The following is a 21,947-nucleotide window of genomic DNA, read 5'->3' as shown; positions in this document are numbered from 1 at the left end:
AATGAATAACATGGGTGGATCTGTGCAGATTTTAAACTGAAAAATCGAGCTGCTGGGATTAGGAAGGCGAAGTTCAATCAGACTTTTGGCTCTGACAATAGAAGGGCGCCTTTAATCGATAGAGAAATAGCTTTGACCCGAATGAGAAGATTCTCTCTGATCCAAAGCCAATATGTGTGGACGGAAGAGAACACTGGATTTCAGCCTTTGCGCTGCTGTTCTGATACTTTTGGAACTCTGCTTCAGGTTCAATGATATGCATCTGACTGCCGCGCCGGTGGACAAATTGGAAACACATCATTCTTTCTAATTAAGAGATCTTATCCGCCAATTACTCCCAGCCATGTTCCAAGTAATTTACTGTCATCTACCTCCGGCTATGTTCCAAATAAATTTATTGTCGCTATTTTATCTCTTTAAACCATTAAACAGAGGGGCTGTTTTAAATAGATCCCACATCCTTTATATCGTAGCCTAGAAATATTAACAATAGATTGCGAATGAGCACATGCCTCCCTTTTGTGCTACTTCCAGGGAGTGAAGTTTGACCCAGGTTTCTACCGCCGCGATCGACTCCCCCAAAGAGATAGCGGATGATTTTGGAATGTGCCGGAGATGTTGGCTTTCCAACGCATTCACTCTCCTCCCCTTACTGGAATGCCAATGAGAAGTTTCCGCATGAGATAGAAGGAGAGTGGTCCATCGGGAATCGCTCCTGTTACCTTTTGTCCCGCGGCTAGTTTGTACGAATCCCTTGACACATTGGGTTGGGCATGCCCTTATTTCTTTGATCTATTAGCGAGTGGATTATTAATGCAAAAGGAATTTTACAGCAAAGCTTTTGCTTTATTTTTTTCTTCTTCGTGGCCTATCGAACCAATAGTATCTAAATGTAAATGCAAACGTAACGTTTTGATAACCCCCGAGGTTTAATATATTTGAGGATTTGACACCTCGAAGTGAAATGTTGGGTTCCGCTCCAACTCGTCATAGTATGAATGGGTTCATAGAAAACAGTCCTGGAAACGCTGGTGAGCATCTGTGGAGAGGAGAGAAGAGGATAACGATGCGGGAGGTGTCAGGGGTCAAAACTGCCTGACAGGGTGGGTATTTTTTTAAAAAATTCCAACATGTGCAATGTTTTGCTCTCGCTTTTTGGGAGTTGGCCATTCATGCGTATCGCGTTAATATCTGGAATAAACTCGGGAGATTAAATATATATATATATATAGTGACATCTCATTTGGGACAGAGCAAGTAACAAAACTGCCAATCAAAAAAAAGGATCCCAGAGGCTGTAAAGGATCCCAGAGGCTATAAGGGATCCCAGAGGCTATAAAGGATCCCAGAGGCTATAAAGGATCCCAGAGGCTATAAAGGATCCCAGAGGCTATAAAGGATCCCAGAGGCAATAAAGGATCCCAGAGGCAATAAAGGATCCCAGAGGCTGTGATAGCGAGAAGGCTGTAACTTTTCATTCAGAGAAACTCGAGAGTGGTTGTTTCATGAACAAGACGAACATTTTTAATGCTTCCACATTATGAGTCAACGAACAATTGCAATAACCCCTTCGGATTTGCACACCCAACGGCACTCGTTGTAATTGTGTTTTATTTTAGCCTGTTGCAAACAGTAACGCCCGGCCTCTGCGCAACTGTTCGAAAACAAAAGCACCGAGAGAGGTGGCAAAAGGAACCCCGGGCGTGAGAGAATGAATGGCGAGTTGATGGAGTCATTTGCTTGTACTTGGTTTTTCGGAAGCAGTCTTGGTGTGCAGCGGTCAACATTCAGGATGGGCGGCCACTTCAGTTCTGTGCTGCTCCTCCGACGAGGAGTGGGTAGGATTGAACAAGAATGAGGTGATGAAGATGTTGACAGCCGTAATCACCAGGATCAAACCAGTTACTATGTTATTCAGCAAATGTACTCTGCAACAGAAGAGAAAAGATCTTGGAAACAAGTACACGATGGGAAACATCCTGGCGTTGATTTTAAATGGGTATGGGTTTGTGGTAGCTCTCAGACCTAGAACTGGTGTATTATAGGGGATAATGCAATCACGATCGTTAGATATTTTAACTGAGTTCAGTATTTATTCCTTAAGTATTCCAGAGAACATTCAGTAATTATGGCAGCTTCCTCTCTCTGCCAAAAGATCATCTGCAGGTTGGCATTGAATGACCATTCTCATTTTGCTTCAGAAACCTTTGCCACTGGAAAGCTTATTGAATGAACAACAACCTTGCCCACAAGGAGCTGATTGTGGACTTCAGGAAGGGAAAACCAAAGGTGTATGATCCAGTGATCAGTGAGGGATAAGAGGTGGAGAGAGTGAGCAAATTTAAATTCCTTGGAGTCACTATCTCAGAGGATCTTCCCTGCACCAAATATGCTCATGGTATAGTGAAGAAAGCACATCAGGACTTCTACTGCCTCAGGAGGTTTGGCATGACATTGAAAATCTTGGGAAATTTCTACAGATGTGTAGTGGAAAGTGTGCTGATCAGATGCAACATGGCCTGGTATGAGGGCACCAATATCTCTAAAAAAAGCCCTGCAAAAGGTAGTGGACACAGCCCAGTACATCACAGACAAAACTCTCCACATCATCAAGAAAATCTACAGTGAACACTGCAGTCAACAGCAGCAATAATCAATTTAGTTGGCAGGTGTACTTTCATTTTTCAGTTCATTTTCATTTGTGTGGGACTGTCACTTTAAGAGAACAAATTTAACAAAATCCTGCAGGCTTTGGAGAGTGACTGTGAACTGACAGCAGACTGAGGACAGCTGTTCCTAAATTGGACACATCTGAAGAAAGAGGAAGTGCAGGTGCAGAGACCATGTGACCAACAGATTCAAGACTGAGTACACAGTTTTGCTCAAGGGCCATTTTGTGAGGCCGTACTGTGGAGCAGTATGCTTGGAAGAAATACAATAGTTAATGTGGATTCATGTGTGGTTATAGACAATCTGTCTGATTTCCCCATGTAAGAGTGGAATGAGTATAGCTCTCTTGAGGAGTCAGTACTTGGAGAAGCATCCTTTGAAGGGATGCTGTGCTGAATGTGGCCTTGTGTGGTGATAGACAGTGTATGATTTCTCCACGTTATAGGGGAACAAAAAGTTAGGGTCGCTTTGATCAGCTGACCCACAAAAAGGGTCTTGGAAGCAGAAGAAATACTGTATTTAGATTGTGACCTTTGTGAGGGTTACTTGAATTCAGCTGATCCACAAAAGGAATTTGGAAGCTTTGTAAGCATCATTCACTTCGTGTCCCCTATGCCAAAGAAAAGGGGAGTTTTGGTTGTCACTCATCTAAAATGGACATTTCACTGGAAGCACCTCAACAAGGGTTTCGTGAGTTAATAAGCATTCTGTCACTCTTGGTGTCTTCCACCTATTTTGTGAACTGCTTTGCATCCATCTAAAGCCTGCATGCGGGATCAATTTAAAACCTGTGTGTCAACATTGGATGTTCTGAGACTGAACTTTGAAATTCCTTTCGAGAATTGTGCCTTGAGCTGGAGTGGCTTGGGGTATTCCACACACACACAAGTATATTCACGCATAGTTGGGAGATAAGTTCAAATAAATTAGATATAGTGTTATATTATTGCTGATTAATAATTAAAAATATTATTTTAAATATAACACCTTGTGGACTAATTTCTATTGCTGCTGTCTGGTATGTAACAGGTGAAAGTCAGCAAAATGGAGTTAAAAGAAAACACACCCAGGACATTTCACTGTATATAATCTTGGTAGATTGAGTTACCCCTGGGATTACCAAGATTGTTCTGAAGGTGGCCAACAATACCAGCAAGACAGTCAGAGGTACGGATGTGTAGTTGGGTATGATGGTTCTAGACTCTTATTAATTTCCTGCATTACAGAATGAGAAACATTAAGAAAGTTTGTAATTTTGACTTGTCAATAATCCACTGTCAGATCCGAGATCTCTGTTCATTCACTCAGGGGACTTAGTTTATACTTACCATTAAATGAGGTAGCAGAAAATGGATGGCAGGAAAAACAGCTCAAAATTGTTTGCCTCTTGCTTTCTGCATTAATTCTATGATTACTGAAGAAATGCTCAAAGGAGAGATTAGGTACTATTTTAAAGCATTGAATAAAGAGTAACTACAAATTTTCAATGTACGAAGCTATGACCTTGTGAAGAAATTCTTCACAGATATTTGTGACTTTGCTGGAAATGTCCCAAAGGACAAATGTTTCCTTCATGTTTGGCTGGAGTAGGCAATTGTGAAACCAAAGTAATGCATATCCCCCTTCAGAAATAGTAAATGAGCAAATAATCAAATAAGTTATGCACTGAGGCACAAACATGTTTCATGGCATCACCAAAAATATTAATCTGCAGCATTTAATTTAAATTGGCAGAACCTCTATAAATCTCATTTAATAAATAATTTAATTTCTTAGACAATTCAGAGGACACCTAGTGTATCCACTTGCAAGGTTTTATTCTAGACTCCATTAACACAGCAATTGTTTTACTAATACCCTGGAGTGAGACAGAAGCTTTATTCTGAGACCACAGTTAAAACATTTGCATGACAAATATACGACGTTAAAAAGCTGATCAAAATGACCTTCACTTTTTGGTCACAGAGTGGTATTCATTTAAAAATATCAGTATAATTCTATCCTGTTAAAATGATTCTTGTGTGAAATGATTCAGTAAGTTTTGCCAAAATTAAACAGCTGCTGCACAACACACATAGTTACAGTATATGTATGATTGCATAGACGGATACACATACTCTTTACTTGAATAGGATCCATGGATTTGCTAGTGTGAAATAATACACTGATTGCATTCAGTAAACATCTTGACCTTGGGTAATTTAGCATTTATTGCACATTGTCTGATACCAAGTTTGAAGTTTCTAAGGTGAACTGTAAGTAAAATATCTGAAATTTGTCCTACAAATGAAATCTGATGCCATCACTCCAAATAGATTGTTTGTTGTGTGAGGTGGTAATTATGTGGTGGCACTACCACATTTTTACTCATATAGCGCACACATGCAATTAATGCGCACACGCTATAATGTGTGTGTAGTATTAGCCGATCCTGTCTCAACGTACTTTAATGAAGACGGGGAACAAGAATCCAACTGAAGGATTCGAAGGATTTATGGATGATAATGAAGAAGATAAATAAGCAACATCATTATTGTCCTTGTATTTTCAGATGTTATATGGTTTATGACTTCAGAATTTTTTTCAATAATTCCATTCAAGCGATTAAAAATAAATTTTAATGTAGAGGCAGTTGATAACTTCAATTTTATATTCAACATGTAAACAAATTCTGGTATAGCGTGCTTAGAGATAACGTGCAATGGGTTACCCGGTTTGTAAAAAAAAAAGCATATAACGTGCACGTTATATGCAAAAAAAATACAGTATATATGACATTTTCTGTTTCTGCTGAACATAAATCATTAACAAAGCTGAAAATGATAAATATGGATTATTACTTTCATTTTTAAGATGGTCAAACAAGCCTGATTTCCTTTTTTGAATCCTCCAGATATTATCTATCTACTTATCTATCCATCTCTCTTTCTCTCTCATATATTGGACTAAGACACAGTGTGATTTCAGTGTATTTCTACTATGTTAATAACTATATTACTCCAACTTTCATGATGAAACTTTAATTCAGTATTTTAGTATGTTTACATTTAATTGGAGTTACCTAGTTAATTGGTTTAGAGATTTTTTTAAACTTCCAATCAATTTTGTGTGATTTGGCCTGCTATATATTGAGTTATTCAGGCAATTATTTGTGGTTTTTGCTAATGCTTTGTACTTTGCTGCTATTATAGCTGTCCAACACACTTTCTGTTTAAGAACTTATATCATAGCTCCTCGTTATTTAAAAAAAACACCATTGATAACTGAAAATAAAAGCTTTTTATTCTTCCTCTATCAAAGTGTAATTCCCTTCCTCAATCCCCTTAAGCAAACTTTGAATTCAACTTAAATCATTGTTGTCTGTGGTCAGAGACTTATTTTGTCACTTTCACTTTAAAGGAAATTAGTTTTTTGGTGATAGTGGTTGAAAAATATTGACCCTTATTTTCATCCGGTCTCTGTAGCCTCAGGGTTTCCCTGTACAAGCACTAAGCATTTACTCATTGTCCAGATATCCAGAAAGTAATTCTGGCAGAGCTCTTTGATAGAAACAAAGAGGAACCTGCTAAAGTCAAGCACTATCTTAAAAAATTTTTTTTAGACATGGTAACAGGCTATTTCGGCCCACAAGCCCATGCTGCCCAATTACACCCAAATGACCTACATCCCCGATACATTTTTGAATGGTGAGAGGCAACTAAGGCCCCCAGGGAAAACCCACGTAAGCACAGGGAGAATGCGCACACTCCTTATAGACATTGCGGGATTCGAACCCTTTTCCCGATCGCTGGCACTGTAACTGCTACGCCAACCATGCCGCCAATCTGTTCTTAAACTGGAGAGAAGAAGAATTGTCACTAGTGCAGGTTGAAACTCTTGTACATAAAATTGTACATTTAAAAAGTAAAGGGCTATTAACTAATGTTATGAAATCTGGCATAAATGTTTCAGATACATGAAGAAACAGGTTAGTTATGAGGGGAATAGACAGAGTAAATGTAGGTAGATTTTATCCACTGAGGGTAGGTGAGATCAGAGTAGAAGACATGGGTTAAGAGTGAGAGGGGAAAAGTTTAGGGGGAACTTCTTGCAGCGAGTGGTGGGAGTATGGACTGAGCTGCCAGCTGAAGTGGAGAATGCGAGCTCAATGTTTACATTTAAGAAGAACGTAGACACATACGTGGATGGGAGAGATATGGAGGGCTATGTACTGGGTGCAAGTCAGTGGCACTAGGCAAAAAAAAAGGTTCAGCACATACTAGAAGGGCCCAAGGGGTCTGTTTCTGTGCTGCAGTGTTTAATCTTTCTATGATTCTAAATCCTCCAAAAGCTTTGAATATAAGTGAACCAAAAAAAATTCAAAGTGACTCATTCTTTCTCTTGGATTGTTGTGAAACAGCATTAAATCTGAACCCATCCTTGTCAACATATTTATACTTTATTACATCTTTGACTTTAATCCAATTCCTATTTATTTTGCATCATTTTCAGAGGGGAGCTGCTGTGAAAGTCTTGGTAAAGTTAAAAGTTATGACTATCATTTTAATGACTATATTAAAGTCAGGTGGGACAAAACATGAATAGTCTGAAACAGTAGTAACCACTAGTTATTTTAATACATGGAAGGTTTAAGCACCCTTGCAGTTGAACAAAATCTTAATATGATAAGCTTCTTGAAGATGTAATATGTCCCATCTATTCAAATTTTAATTATTTTGATTTGATGTGGGAACAAAGGTGGCTAATTTTGTGGATAGGGATGGCATCCATTGAAATTGTGTTTTCATGTCATTGCAATAGGTCACAGTCATTTGATTTGTACTGGACGCTATTTTTCCCCTTGATTTTCCATGATGTTTCATGCTCCTCTATCTTATTTTGGGCAAATTACACTCACACCTCAGTTACTCAAAGCAACTCTGTCCCCCACTCTTATTCATCTTTGCCAATGACTGCTTCAAGTTAAATTATATTATAATGAAATACAAAGTCTTCAAATAACAGGCAGCGTAGAAATGGCAAGAACCAATATACCTGTCACTAAGTCTGCGCTCAGGATCGTCGCATTCAATGTTCTTTGATCCTTTATAAATTAACAGGGCTGCAACAATCAACTGAAGTATGATGGAGATACACTGTAAAAAAGCAAATGTTAACACTGGAAAAACCCGCAGTATATGATGCTATAAAGTATCCATCATATCATTTGAAATTTTAGAAAAGTTCATTGAAAATCATACCACATCAAATTATTTAATACACATTGAATCTACAGAGGTATTTGGTTGTAAAAGGATGCATAAGAATAAATTCTATTTTATTTAAAATTTGTCCTTGGTATATGGATGATGTGCTGTTTATAGCAAATGCTTTTACAAGTTATGGAGGCATTTAGGGTTTGGAGGTTCAGGAGGTCTCAAGTTACATATTGATCAGAGTAGATAGGGTCAGAAAATTCTTTTCCCTTGGGAATTGTGGTGAACAGCTTTTGTTTTGCAACAATGCAGCAAAGTTATGGTTACTTAAAAATTCTGCCTGTGAAATGACCAGATTTTCCTAGATTAGCTGCATAATTAGTGATTTAAATTTGTATACCTTAGTTACCAAAACCCAAATATATAATTCATTTTGAAAATAATTGTGGTGTTCTGTTTTGTGGAGTTATATTTATAGATTGCAGTTGCATAATTAAAACTATGGATTACTTTCAATAGTGGTATTTTCATATGAAATTGTTTTTTTTTAAACAAGTGCCTTAATAGCACAATAAAATAAAAAGCATTTTATATACAGACCAATAGAACCAACAGGAAATAGTAAAACTGAATCCCTGGACCCTGTTGCAGGAGATGTTTCATTTGTGAAGCATTTGCAGTGAATAAGGCAATGTCCAGAAAGCCCTGAGCAATCGTCTTTGTTCTGGCATATGTGTTGATGTTCCTTATTACCTAGAACAGAAAGCACAATGTAAATATAGTAAAGTGCCCATGCTTAAAGAAAATGAGAATTATAATAACACCGTATAATTCATTGCAATTAAACTATTTAAGACACGTTTCTTCATTCAAAGGTGGCTAAATTTTCAACTTTGATGGTCCTGCAGTAATACAGAAGCAAAGTGTGGCTTTGAAATCTATAATTTGGTTGAATGTTATTTCATTAGTAAGCAAGAAGGGTAGCCGTTCTTGATGTAGCCTTGGTGATCACCCAATTACAATTGGCATTACATGAGCATCAGAGCAGCCATGTAAATAAAGAATGCTGACTGTTGAGACCATTTTACTCTTTTGACCCTTTCTAAAATCATTCGTATGTCTCAGTATGTGGCAAAGATTATGAGGTTTAAGACCGTCAGAATATACTCTCTTTCATGAGTGCTGGTATAATTTTGGCAGGAGAGGAGTTGAAGCTTTGGTTCTTGATACGCTCTAACAATAACACCAAAGACTGAGTGAGGTGAATGATAGGCTTTAATACACATTAGATTGTAGCTGGCCCAACTCCATCTGCTCGAATGGAGAACAGGGGAAGGGAGGTCGACCTTTATGGCCAAGTCACAAGGGGAGAAGTCACTAGGGAGCGAGTCATCAATGGGCAGGCGGGCCAGCCACTCGTACGCAGCACAATATATTCATATCACCACTTTGATGAATATTTTGAGATCAGGTTAATTTAAAAATATTGGTCTGTCTTGTCACTAAAATCCATAGGCAAAGCTAAACAATCTTTCACATACTCAGAAGGAAGATTTGGCTGAGCCCTATCATATTCTCAATAGCCCAGTCCTTAGTATATTTGGAATGAATTTCTGAACATTGCAGTGGAGGTTTTGGGGTTCAAGACTCAAATGTACTTATATCCAGTTTGAGGTGCTGGGAGAATTATGTGGAGTAACAATAAAGAAATCATTTGGAACTCTTTAATTTGACCATTATTCAATGTCCATGAAGGCTAGTGGTACATCAGAAAATAAGATTTAAATGGTGGCAAGTGTGAAGTCCTGTGGTAGCAAATTTGTCTATTATATAGGTCAGATTAATGTTTATGGGAATTGTTTGAAATAGGTGGACACTTTGCCAGCAAAATAGATTATAGTTATCACCTCACTTTATCATGGTCGGTTGCAGATGAATGAAGCAGCAGTAGCTAGTGCAGTTCACCACAATACTCCCTCATCCAATGTTTACACAGTATATATGCACAGTATGTAAAAGAGCAGTTAAGACAGAAAGTTGACCTGAAACATATAATCTGTTTTGTCTCTACACTTGCTTCCTGATTTTAGAATGTAAAAGATAGCACGGTATAAGCCTTTCAGCCCGAGAGGTATCGACTGGATATGAACCTACCTCACAACTTCGCACCTATAACCCTCGACTTTTCTTACCACAATGTGCCTATCTAAGAATATTTTAAATATTCCTATTCTAACAATCTCTACATTGCCCCTAAACTTTCCTCCACTCATCTTAAAAAGATGTTGCTATTGTTACATGAAGGAAAAGATGCTGGTTCTCCACCCTATGTGTGTCTCTCATAATATTTTATGCCTCTATTAAGTCACTTCTGATCCTTCTTCACTTCAAAGGGAAAAGCCCAGGCTCTGTCAACCTTGCTACATAAGACACATTCTCCAATCCAGGCAACATCCCGGTAAATCTCCTCTGCATCCTATCTTAAGCTTCCGCATCCTTCCTGTAATGAGGTGACCCGAACTGAACACAATATTCCAAGTGTGATCCAATGAGAGTTTTATAGAGCTGTAACATTATCTCATAGCTCTTGAACTCCATCCCCTGACTAATGAAGGCCAGCCCACCATACAGCTTCTTAATCAGCCCTATCAATTTGTGTGGCAACTTGAGGATAGACTCCAAAATCCTCACTGTTAGGAATCTTGCCATTAACCACATATTTCACTTTCAAGTTCAACCTTCCAAAGTGCATCACTTCACATTTATCTGGATTGAACATGTATCTGCCACTTCTCTTCCCAACTCTGCATCCTACCTATATCCTGTTGTAATCTTTGACAATCAACACTATCCACAAGACCTCCATTCCATCTGAAAATTTACTGACCCATCCCTCCACTTCTTCATCCAAGTTATTTGGGGCGGCATGGTTGGTGTAGTGGTTAGCGTAATCCCTTTACAGTGCCAGCGATCAGGAGCTGGGTTCAAACCCCAAGCTGCCTGTAAGGAGTATGCACATTGTGTTTTCCCTGGGGGAAAACCATATGAAATGTACCAGGGGTTGTAGGTTAATTGGATGTAAATTGGGCGGCATGGACTTGTGGGCAGAAACGGGCTTGTTACCGTGCTCTAAGTCTAAATATAAAAAAATTAAATCACCAAGAGCAGAGGTCTCAGAGGAACACTACTGGTCATGTACAATGCATTCATTTTCTACCAACCTCTGTCTTCTGCAGGCAAGCTAATTCTGAAACCAAGCAGCCACTCTTCCACAGATCCTATGCATCGTAAGTTTCTGAATGAGTCTCTCATGGTGACCTTGTCAAACACATTACTAAAATCCATATGCACCACATCCACTGGTCTACCTTCAATTTCTTTTGTAAATTTGAAAAACTCATATTTTTTTTGTTTTAATTTTAGCTTCCTGGATCTGCAATATTTTGTTATGGAGGCAATAGCTCATGCCTCACAAAGGGCAACCTGGTCATAAAAACAGATTAAACAAGTACACCAAGGCATGACACACGGAAAGACCTTTCGTGTTTAATATATGTTGCAATCTGTAATGATCCCTTGTGCAGCAAGTAGACCACTAGTTATTTGAAGTAAATCTTTTGGAAAATATTTGGAGTTAACAAAACTGCAAGAACAAACAGTAATTGAGCGATTGTAATGATCCCCAATGGAGAATAATGAATCTCTGCAGTTAAACCATCACTCTGTTATCATCACTTTGGGGCAACTGACATTCAAAACCTCAGTGAGGATTTTGGCAGTGATAAGTTTACTTTAATTCAAAACTCAAAGCATTTCAGATGCTGATATAAAGCAGAAACACTGGAAATGCTCAGCAAGTCAGGAAGTATTTTGGAGAGAGAAATACAGTTAACATTTCAGGTCAATGACCTTTCATCAGAACTGGAAAATACATTTTAATTTGCCAAAAAGGAAAAGGTAGTGGGTTTCCATCCAAGAGTGGAGACCATGAGAAACTAGTTAGCACAAATGGTGGTGGGGTATCTAACAGAGATGACAAAGGTTTGAAAAATATACAGGATCCATTTGGAGGAAGTTGAAATAGAAGACAATGAATAAGAAGAGAAAAAAAATAACTGGAGCTGCGAAGGCACATTAACCACATTTGGGAAATCTGAAATTAAAGAGAATACTGGAAATAAGTTCAAGTTTATTATCATCTGATTGTACAGCATTTCTGCAGTCCACGGTGCACACACAAAAACAATGCAAATCATAAAATACACAGTACATAATGATCACGTAAATAACAAAATACATATGCATAAATATTTGGGATGATTTAAACCGTTACTGGATTTTGTGTGCATCAATCTCACAGCCTGTTGGGAAGAAGCTATTCCCCAGCCTGGCAGACCTGATTTTTCTGCTCCTCTCTCACAGTGATGAAGTGTTTTGAAAGGCTGGTGTTGATTGGCTGCTCTTCATCGACTATAACTCAGCCTTCAATACCATTAATCCCTCAGTGCTAGTCAAGAAGCTACAAACTCTAGGCCTCTGTACCTCCCTCTGCAACTGGATCCTTAACTTTCTCACCAGAAGACCACAGTCAGTACGAATTGGAAACAATATCTCCTACTCACTGATTATCAATACAGGTGCACCCTAAGGATGCGTGCTTAGCCCATTGCTCTCGTCATTATACTCCCATGACTGTGTGGCCAGGCACAATTCCAATGCTTTCTACAATTTTGCCAATGACACCACAGTTGTCGGCAGAATCACAAACGACAATGAGGAAGTGTACAGGAAGGAGATAGATCAGCTCGTTGAATGGTGTAACAACAACAACAACTTTGTGCTTAATGTTACCAAAGCAAGGAGATGATTGTGGAGTTCAGAAGGAAGTCAGGGGAACACGACCCAGTCCTCATCGAGGGCTCAATAGTGGAGAGAGTCAAGAACTTCAACATCTCTGAGGATCTGTCCTGGAGCCTCCATGTTCATGCACAAAGAAGGCTTGCCAGTGGCTATACCTTGTGGAGTGTCTGAGGAGATACACTGAAAACTTTCAAAAACTTCTACAGATGTACTGTGGAGAGCATTCTGGCTGATTGCATTACTGCCTGGCATGGAGGCACCAACTCTTAGGACAAGAATAAACTCCAGGTGGTAGTTAAAAACACACACAAATGTTGGAGAAACTCAGCAGTTCAAATAGTGCAGGTCAAATAATCCTGTGTTTTACCCCAGATGGTAGTTAACTCAGCCTACGACATCACAGGCACCAGACTTCACTCTATCGAGGACATCTACATGAAGATGGTGTTTTAAAAAAGCAGCCTCTATCCTCAAAGACCCCAACCACATAGGCCATGCCCTCTTTACTCTTCTACCATTGGGAAAAAGGTACAGGAGCCTAAAGATGACCACTTAATGGCACAAGGACATCTTTTTTGCTGCCATTAGATTGCTGAATAATCAATGAATCAAAGACACTGTCTTACTTTTCGAACACTATTATTAATTTTTAAAATTTATAGTAATGTTGTAAGATGTGAATTACGACTAAATTTCAGACAGGGAGGTCATGCGATCCTCCACAATCCACATATAATATTAATTAAGGACAGAAGGATTCATTTCCTGAAGGCTACAACTGATCCAGACGTTGTTTCTACAACCATCAGGTAGTTTCAAGATTTATTTTAAAATTCCAGATTTTTTTAAAAATTATTTGAATTTAAATTCCTTAGCTACCATGGTTCAATTCAAACTTGTGTGGTGTCATCAATAGCCTGGATTCTGACTGCCTGGCCTGTGATTAATCACTGATTATTGTAATTCTGTGACCACTCCAACAAATAACATCAAAATCATTGCTTTACTACCTTTAAAACTCCTTCCTGAAGGTACTGATTTTCCTTCACAGCTTACAATTTATATTCTCTTGACTTACAGATGCAAAGTTACATTGGCAGCTCATATTTCTGGGAAACCAACAACCCATTTATTCTTTTGCAAAACATATCATTTTGTTTCTAAGTATAGGTTTTTGTGAGTTGCTGGAATTTGTTATTTGAACAGCACCATTTGTAAGTTTATATGTTAATTGTCTTCCTGTCACGCATGACAAAAATACCCGGATGAGGTAGTTAAGATGGATGTTTGAGTCTGCTTCTCTTGAGTTCAATGTGGTAGAATTCCACTTAATTCTAAGAACAGTTACATGGACCTCATTCTTAGGTCCAACTGTTCTATAAAACATTGATCATTGGAGCCCCATTACCATTGGGTTAATACTATTCAGATTGTTCACTGAATTTTAGCAAAAGTCGATCCAGTGGACTGTAGCCAGTGAAGTTCTAATGTAAACAACCTGACAAAATTGATTTATAGTGGGCACTCTTGGTTGTAATTAAAACATTTCAATCTTATTTTGGAGGCCATGAAACTAGAAAGACATTGCAGTGTTTTAATAGATCTAGAGAAGGCCTTCAACTCCATTGGCCATCAGCTTAGCATTAAAACTTTGGACCCAATAGGGGTTTGCATTCCACTTTATCAACCTTGTCTCAACTTCGAGAATGGTAAGGCCAAACTGGAACCATCACTACTGTGAAGGGAATAATCAGGGTGACCCACTTTCCATTTAATTGAACATCATTATAAGGATTTTGTGCTCTTTACTCAATAGAGATGGGTGTGGCTTTTGTACAGGAAGGATAATTTATATTGTGTTGTATTGGACTTTGGTGATGATCTTGCCTCTGTGAGTAATTTTCACAAGGACATTAATAAGAACCTCAAGGTCCTCAAAAAATTCTGTACTAAGATTAGCCTTGAGATCAAAGTCAATAAAACATTACATTTTTACATGGAGTCTAAAAATGAAACTATTAATTTTAACTCCACGAAGAAATGGATTTTTCTAGGTTATAGACCCACCAGGATTGACCCATCAGACAAATTGTTCTGCAGATGATGAGTGGACACATTAATGTGAAGACCAAGGAATTTATCCAGGGCTGGGTTAAAGCCAACCCAGAAAAGTAATAATTTTAAAGACTTATTTTATTCCTTTTCAAAAATTATTTATTGGTTTTAAATGAGGCGTACCAAATTACATTGATTAGGATGGACAAGATTATTAGAAATTATGTTAAAGGGAGGGGAATAATGATCAGTTCATGAACAGTGGAATTTTAACTTTGGTTTATTGATCCCCAAATGAAAATGCAGATCTCATGATTAATTATTTAAGAAATAGAAGGGTTTTAAAAAGTAATTGGTGTCCCTGACATTTTTAAATTTGCTGTGATCAGCTTAAATATTTTGATTTTAAAATGTAAGAATTTAAAATGTTTGACGGCAAGGACCTTCATTGATTATGTGCTACAGGATGAGTCCAGTGTTCTTCATATTAGAGTGGCGGCCCACAATTGCAGAGATCGGGCTGGCATATGGCGCAGCAGGAAACGTGGACAGAGATCGCTAAAGCGACCCCAGGACAACGAACCGATGGGGGTAGAAGCTGGGGCAGCATCAAACCAATAGCCCTAAAAGAGTGAGCTTAACGCTTAACCTGCCACAGTGTGTGTGTGTGTGTGTGTGTGTGTGTGTGTGTGTGTGTGTGTGTGTGTGTGTGTGTGTGTGTGTGTGTGTGTGTGTGTGTGTGTGTGTGTGTGTGTGTGTGGTTTAGAAGGAATCTAAACCTCGTGATAGAGAATGAAGCAGCAGTCAGCGCAGTCAGCCTGAAGCTCCTGACCTTCTGGACAGTTTGACCCAGTGTGTGGTTCAACCAGGCAGAGGCTCAGTTCCAGATTTAGGGCATCACAGCAGAAACTACCCGGTACTACCATGTGGTCAGCGCCCTGGATCTGCAGACTGTAGACAGAGTGGCCAACTTTATCCATAGGCCACCATTGGAAGGCACTTACACGGCCTTCAAAGAGCTATTTACCAAGACATTCGGACTCTCGCGGCAAGAGCCATCCACCTGGATGGGCTTGGAGACAGATTCCCGTCGGCACTCATCAATGAGATGCTGGCCCTCCTGCGAGATAAGCAGCCTGGAACAGATGCTTGAAGACATCCAACTGCTCCTGGCGGATGCAGATTTCACCGACCCTCAGAAAGTCGCAGCATGGGCGGACATTCTGTGGAAACAGAAACAGAAGTGCTCGGCTACCGTGGGGCTCGTAAAAAAGTCCCGCAATCAGACCAGAGTAGTCCCAAGCAAGGAATGACAGACGAGAGGCAGGAGCGAGTCCAGTGACAGATGGTGCTTCTACCACCGGAGATGGGGCACCAAGGCCCACCGATGCCAGTCCCCCTGCGAGTTCCAGGTAACAACAAGGCCAGCCATCGCTGATGACCAGGACAACTGGCCACCAAGAGAGCCTCCTGTATGTCTGGGACCGCCTGTCCGGCAAATGCTTCCTGGTGGATACAGTAGCAGAGGTCAGCGTGATACTCCCGACATGGTTGGACACTAGGCACCAGCTAGAGGGATCCATGCTGAGGGTTGCCAACAACAGCAGTATACAGACCTATGGGACTCATAGGGCCGAGCTGCAGTTCAGGGGCAGTCACTTCTCGTGGGAGTTCACGCTGGCCGCAGTGGAACAACCACTCCTCGGCAAGCGACTCGTCCACACCGACATGTACCAGACTATCGCACTGAGGGGTGCTAGGTTTCCGGCGATGCACCTGGACTCTGTCCACAGCTCAGAGGGTGAGTTCTCCAAGGTGCTAGCGGGATTCCTCCATCATCGGACTCCTCAACGACAAACTCAATCAGGGATTCATTTACGGACTCTTACTTGTGTACTTTATTGATTTTCTTTTTGTTTTCTATGTATTGCATGGCCAGTTTATTTACATTTGTTATATGTTTACAGTTCTTTGTTTATTTACATGTTTTACATTGTGTACAGTTTATTTTTTGCACTACCAATTAGTGGTAATTCTGCTGCCCGGAGGAAAAAGGAATCTCAGGGTTGTATGTGATGTCATGCATGTTCTCTGACAATAAATCTGAAATCTGAATCTGAAATATTAAATTTGAGACATGGATCTTAATGACTCTTCAGGGTGTGAGGGCTTGTTAATTTAAGAACAATATCTCATTAATCAGTTGGATAGTGGAAGGGGTGAACAGAGAATGTGAGCAGGGTAGGATGCATCATTCAAATATATTGTTACTTTCCCGAGGCTGTTGATGGAGGGAACACTGGTGTATGTGATGGCCTGAGCCGTGTTTACAAATCTCAGCAATTTCTTGCACTTGTTGGCAGAGTGGTTCTCATACCGTGAGGCAATGGATCTGGACAGGATACCTCCTATAATGTATCTATAAAAACTGGTAAGGGATGCAGGGGGACAAGCTCAATTTTCTTAGGCTTCTAAGGAAGTAGAATCATTGATGCACTTTTTTGGCTGCGGCATTAGTGTACTTGGCAAGGTCAGGTTGTTTCTAATAGCCTAAAGCTCTTTACTATCTACTTCAGCCTCATTGATGTAGATGGTGGTGGCGTGAGGGGCAGTTGTGTTCCACCTCACTTCGTGAAATCAATGACTTGCTCTTTCATTTTGCTGATATTGAGGGAGAGGTTGCTGTCTTGACACCATGCCACCAGAATGCTTCCAGTGCTCTGACTCCTCCTTGTTTGAGATCTGGTCAACAACGGGGGGTATCATCTGCAAACATATTGATGGGATTGAAGCAATTCCTCGGTCTTCACAATGTCTCACAGTTCTGACTGTATAATGAGTATAGTCAGGGGTGGATTATGCAGCCTTGTGTGGCAAGCTTTACCTCACGGTACTCCTGCAACAGGTTGCACATCTCAGTCTCATTCTCTCTGTTTTGTCCATGCCAGCTTATGGATTCCCCTGTCTTGATTGTGCATGACTGCAATGGTTGGTATTTAGTTGTGCCTGAATATGGTGAATTCTTTACCTTCAATACCTCTGCACCCTCAGTGTACCAGTGTACCCTCCCCTTTTGCCATCTGGCAGATATATCAAGATGTCTTCACTTCTGTTTTGGTTCAGGAAACTAACACAGCTGTGGTGATTTGAAATACTGCTCTCTTGTAAGTGCATCAACTGTTCACCTGATCTAACCTAAAGCTTTAAAGTTAGGCATTTTCTGTTGATTTATTTCTCTACATAATTCAGAACTTTTACCATCTAATTATTTCTTAGTAAAATTATTCTGTTAGCTTTTTTCCAATTTCACATAAATGTAGACAAAATGCTACTTTTTCGTTGTTTTTGTGCAGCTGTCTCTGCCTGTCAATCCATTGCTAACGTCAGTGAAAATATGTCTCTCGGTAATGGCAGGGAATTAATTCTGTGGGTTTAAATTGTATGGTTAATAATAGTCAAACACCACTCCTTCAAAAAAGACATTCCTATTAGCCGGAGAGAAGTCAGGCATCAATTTTACCAAATTGTGTTTGACATTTAAGTCTTTACAATTATACAAAATAAATGTTTTCTTCAGAAAGATAGTTTCTAGTTTGTTAAGTATGATAACTCCAATATCTCCTACACTGACAGTATTTTCCAACAAAGGTAAACAAGAACAATTTAATAAAAAATCAATTTTACATGAAACAATTCCATTTCTTCCTTCAGCATTAATGCTTGACTTTAGCTTTGAAACTTTTTTAGAATGCTGTCAGCTTTTGAAATATAAGCTAAAGGATGTCCTGACAGGCAATACATGGGTTAAAAATGTTCGATTAATGAACAACCCGTAGTTACAAACCAACAAGCCAACCAGAAGTAGAATGGCGTTAACTTCTGGTTTGAGTATGGTTGAATCATAATTCTAATAGTAATGTCAAAAATGGTTAAATTTTATTAGTATTGTGTCACCAACAGACTCAGCACTGGTCCCGCTGCCTGCAACCCCCTCCCCCGACAGCCTGCCACCAGTCCCTATACCGATCCCACCACCCCGCTCCCTCCTGACGGCCCGCCACCAGCCCCACACTGATCTCAGGGAGGGAGGGGGGTGAAGAAATACCAGCGGCGTGCGCAATCGGGATGCTGCTGTCAGGCTATGCTGTACGCGGCCTAAGCAAAGCAACAGGCGGGCGAGGCACCACCGAGGAGGGAGGGAGGGGAGAACCAGGAGCGAGCAAAGGAGCCGAGCACAGATTGGAAGGAGTGAAGATGTGGGAGGGCTGTGGGGTACCTGTATTGTAGCCATCTCTCCATCATCTTCTATTCCAAGTGTTAACTTTTAATCATAATCTTATGGCTGTATGTGGTTAATTTTATTATTGCGTACTTTACTGTATCATTACCTGTATTATTATTATGTACAGTATTATTATGTTTAAGATGTTTTAGTGCTAAATAAGGATTGCATGTGCCTGTTCCGACTTACATACAAATTTGAATTAAAGACAGACCTAAGTAATGGAACTCGTTTTTAACCCAGGGACTGCCTGTATTTTGTTTTAAAGAAAAGACAATCTCACTCAACTTAGTTTTTAAAGTTCAGTTCATGAAATGAGGAAGTTGGTGGCAAAAGCAGCATTTATTGTTTATCATTAATAGTTCAGTAATATTAATACTAATAGGTTTCTTCTAGTAAGTAAATTTTATATTTAAAATAGCAGTAAATCAGTTTTCTAGATCAACTTTTCATCTCCCTGCTCCACCCAAGACGTCTGTGTAGGTTATTTCTCCAAATCCCTTTGATTCTGAATTCACTGAAATAATAGCCAAAACAATTTTAAAATATTCTTAATGATGATGCAGATATTCTTTCAATAATTATTTCAATAACAAATGAGTTGGGACTGTGCATGGACAACAAGAACTGTTATGGCAGACCAGCAATCAACAGCCATTGAACTCAAAGCAAATATGGCAACCTTGTTCAGAGAATTCAATAAAGGAAAAATTGCAAAATGCCAAGAAATTGGTTACTTTTGATTAATTCTATCTGTTTCCATTGCCTGAGAGGATATGATATTGGTTCAGTCAGAACCAAATGTCTGATAGCAATTAATTATTTTGTTCTAACAGCTCTAAAGCCAATATTCTCTTGGGTTCAGCATTACCAGTTACTTTAAGATCTCATCTTCTTTGCAGTCAATACCACTCTTTTATTGCCCAATATCTATTTTGATAATAGATTGATCTTGCTGTAGTATTAAACATTCATATTTCAAAATTTATCATCGCTTCGGTAAAGCTGCTTCAGTGCAATCGCAACTTTAGGAACTACACAAAAACATCATATTGTTCTGTCCTCAATAAGTGAGATAACTCCAGTGAAATCAATGATTTTCCAAATGGTACTTCCTTACCAAAAACTTGCTCATCAGTATCCTGTTTAGTTTTTGCCAGGGCCCCTCACCTCATTTCAAATTTGTCAAATTCTACAAGTGAGTGGATAGTATTTGGCCTCTGATCCCGAGCCACATTTGACCAGGTACAGCATCAAGTGGTTCTGGCAGGCATCAAGGAGAGAGCACTCCAGTGACTGGGGTCGTACTTCAAGTAAGGCTTATAATGTGTAGGAGGTCATCCATTCCAACACTGCATGAATTCATCAGGGCAATGCCATAAACCCAAATAACTGCTTCATCAATGAGCTTCCTTCCATCATAAGGTTATCAGAGATTTTCTGATGATTGCACATTGCTTAATTCCATTTTCGGTACTTCAGAAAATGTAGTAGTCCATGCATACACACTATAGGCACCAGTCAAATAAATACTGCAGCTACAAGACAACATTCAGGCATGGGCTGATAGGTGGCAAATGATATTCATGCCCCAAAAGTCCCAAGCAATGCTATTTTCAACAACTAAAAGTCTAGCCATCTACTCTTGGAATTCAGTGGTATTACCAACACTGAGTAACCCACCATCAAATTTTTGGAGATTCCTAATGAGCAGCAATTAAAGAGTGGCAGCCACATAAATACTGTGGCCACAAGACCAGGCCAGAGGCATACCTTGAAGAGGGGCTCAAGACTGAAATGTTGGTTATTTATATTTATCTTTGCTGTATAAAGTACACTGTTTGACCCACTGATCTTCTCCAACATGGTGTTTTTACAATGACGTCTGCAGACTTTCATGTTTTACTGCTAGGTAATACTGTGGTTTGTGACTCATCACTTAATGGACCAATGACTTTCCATCATCTGCAATGGACAAGTGAGTTGTGTGATGGGATACTTTCAATTACCTGGTTGAGTGTAGCCAACAAGAGGAATGGAACAACTCTCAAGAAATTCAACATAGAAAGTAAGCTGCATTATTAGCACCCAATCTGTAAGCATAAATGTTCATCTCCTCCATCATCATGTACCATCTACAAAGGGCACTGTAGTTATTTATCTTGGTTCCAATAACACAACTCACAAACCAGTCTCATGACATGATCAGCAGTTACCTGGAAACACCACTACCTGAAGGCTTTGCTCTCAGGTGGACCTGCTCCTGACATGAAAATATATGACATTCCTTCACTCTAAACCTGGAACATCCTACTCAAAAACACCTTCACTAGATAAACTTCAGGTGTACATAAGGAGGCTTCACCTCTTCAAGGGAGGTCATTAAGGAGACAATAAATTTTGACTTTGTCACTGATGTCGAAATCTGTTAATTGAATAAATAAAAAAAGCACCTCTTGTAATTATTGTGCAACTTTAGCTCTTCTATTTTCTTCTTTTTAAATTTTTTAAATTTTTCACACTATGAACCATACTGACCAAAATACACACAAACATTTCCCTCTTGAATATACACAGTCATTTTCTCCCCTTTTCCCCCTCCCTTCCCTCCCTCCTTCACCCCCCTCCCCACCCACTCAACATTCAACATATACGATACATTGAACCCATTAAACAATGTCATCACACAATGAAAATAAACAAGAAATTTGTGTCTTCTACTTTTACACACTGGGTCAGTTCATTTCGTCTTCTTCTCCTTGTCATTTTAGGTGGTGGAGGTCCACGGTAGGACTTCTCTGTTGTGTTCCATGTACGGTTCCCAAATTTGTTCGAATACTGTGATGTTATTTCTTAAATTATATGTTATTTTTTCCAATGGAATA

The 21,947-nt window shown here is 39.4% G+C and overlaps 1 protein-coding gene and 1 long non-coding RNA gene across 2 annotated transcripts in view; one reads left to right on the top strand and one right to left on the bottom strand.

The window, feature by feature from the left end:
• Positions 1-21,465, top strand: part of LOC138744897 (uncharacterized) — an 84,390-nt gene extending 62,925 nt beyond the window's left edge. Inside the window, exon 4 of the long non-coding RNA XR_011345851.1 lies at positions 20,975-21,465. This is a non-coding gene — a long non-coding RNA (uncharacterized lncRNA). The remainder of the gene's footprint in view (positions 1-20,974) is intronic.
• Positions 1,551-21,014, bottom strand: LOC138744896 (ninjurin-1-like). The gene is made up of 4 exons (XM_069901704.1): positions 20,836-21,014; positions 8,466-8,618; positions 7,705-7,805; positions 1,551-1,928 (listed from the first exon to the last, which is right to left on the bottom strand). Exons 1-4 carry the CDS (start codon positions 20,959-20,961, stop codon positions 1,781-1,783), a joined length of 528 nt encoding a protein of 175 aa, XP_069757805.1. The 5' UTR covers positions 20,962-21,014; the 3' UTR covers positions 1,551-1,780.
• Positions 21,466-21,947: the final 482 nt, after the last annotated feature.

This window comes from Narcine bancroftii, chromosome 10, assembly GCF_036971445.1.
Source record: "Narcine bancroftii isolate sNarBan1 chromosome 10, sNarBan1.hap1, whole genome shotgun sequence".
In the NCBI taxonomy this organism is placed as follows: domain Eukaryota; kingdom Metazoa; phylum Chordata; class Chondrichthyes; order Torpediniformes; family Narcinidae; genus Narcine; species Narcine bancroftii.
This window is presented reverse-complemented; position numbering and strand designations above follow the sequence as displayed.

Coding starts and splice junctions, on each gene's coding strand:
- LOC138744896 (XM_069901704.1), bottom strand. CDS start 20,961: ATGAAAGTCTGCAGACGTCATTGTAAAAACACCATGTTGGAGAAGATC. Junction 7,806..8,465: donor ATTTCCTGTTGGTTCTATTG/GTCTGTATATAA, acceptor GCTTTTTTACAG/TGTATCTCCATCATACTTCA. Junction 1,929..7,704: donor GAGCGCAGACTTAGTGACAG/GTATATTGGTTC, acceptor CTTCTGTTGCAG/AGTACATTTGCTGAATAACA.